Source organism: Entamoeba histolytica, genomic scaffold (genome assembly GCF_000208925.1).
Source record: "Entamoeba histolytica HM-1:IMSS scf_1104750518587 genomic scaffold, whole genome shotgun sequence".
In the NCBI taxonomy this organism is placed as follows: domain Eukaryota; phylum Evosea; order Mastigamoebida; family Endamoebidae; genus Entamoeba; species Entamoeba histolytica.
The window spans coordinates 466809-467237 of NW_001914860.1; the positions used below are offsets into that span (position 1 = coordinate 466809).

The 429-nt window shown below is 23.5% G+C and overlaps 1 protein-coding gene across 1 annotated transcript in view; it reads left to right on the forward strand.

Annotated features, from left to right (window-relative positions):
- EHI_153570 (uncharacterized protein) overlaps positions 1–19 on the forward strand; it is a gene marked incomplete at both ends in the record, with an annotated part of 1140 nt that extends 1121 nt beyond the window's left edge. The window contains one exon of the mRNA XM_001913329.1: positions 1–19. This exon is cut by the window's left edge and continues 881 nt beyond it. Within this exon, the coding sequence (XP_001913364.1) occupies positions 1–19 (19 nt within the window).
- Between the last annotated feature and the right edge of the window lie 410 nt (positions 20–429).

The following is a 429-nucleotide window of genomic DNA, read 5'->3' on the forward strand; positions in this document are numbered from 1 at the left end:
TTTAATCAAAATAAAATAATAAACAAATAATAACAAGAATGATGAAATTATTTTAAGTTTAATTGTTTTACTTTAGTAGTATACCTTGAAAAGATAACTGCATGTTTCATAGAACTATTTTGGATTAGAGAGGAGTAAGCAATAACAAGATTATTCATAATACTTTTCATGTCTTTGTCCAAATTATCTTTTTGACTTTTTAATTGAGTTAAAATATTAGTAACATCATTTAAACCATCTACATAAAACATTTCTTTTTGTTCAAACAATTTAATATCATCAACTCCTTTAAAATTATCAACAACATCTTCAAGACGTTTAAGAAGTGATTTTAACATTGCTTCTGATTCAATTAATTTTTGATGAGCATTATTCAATGTTTGGTCTCTTTTTTTCAATTCAACACGAGTATCGTTAGTTTTTCTTCTT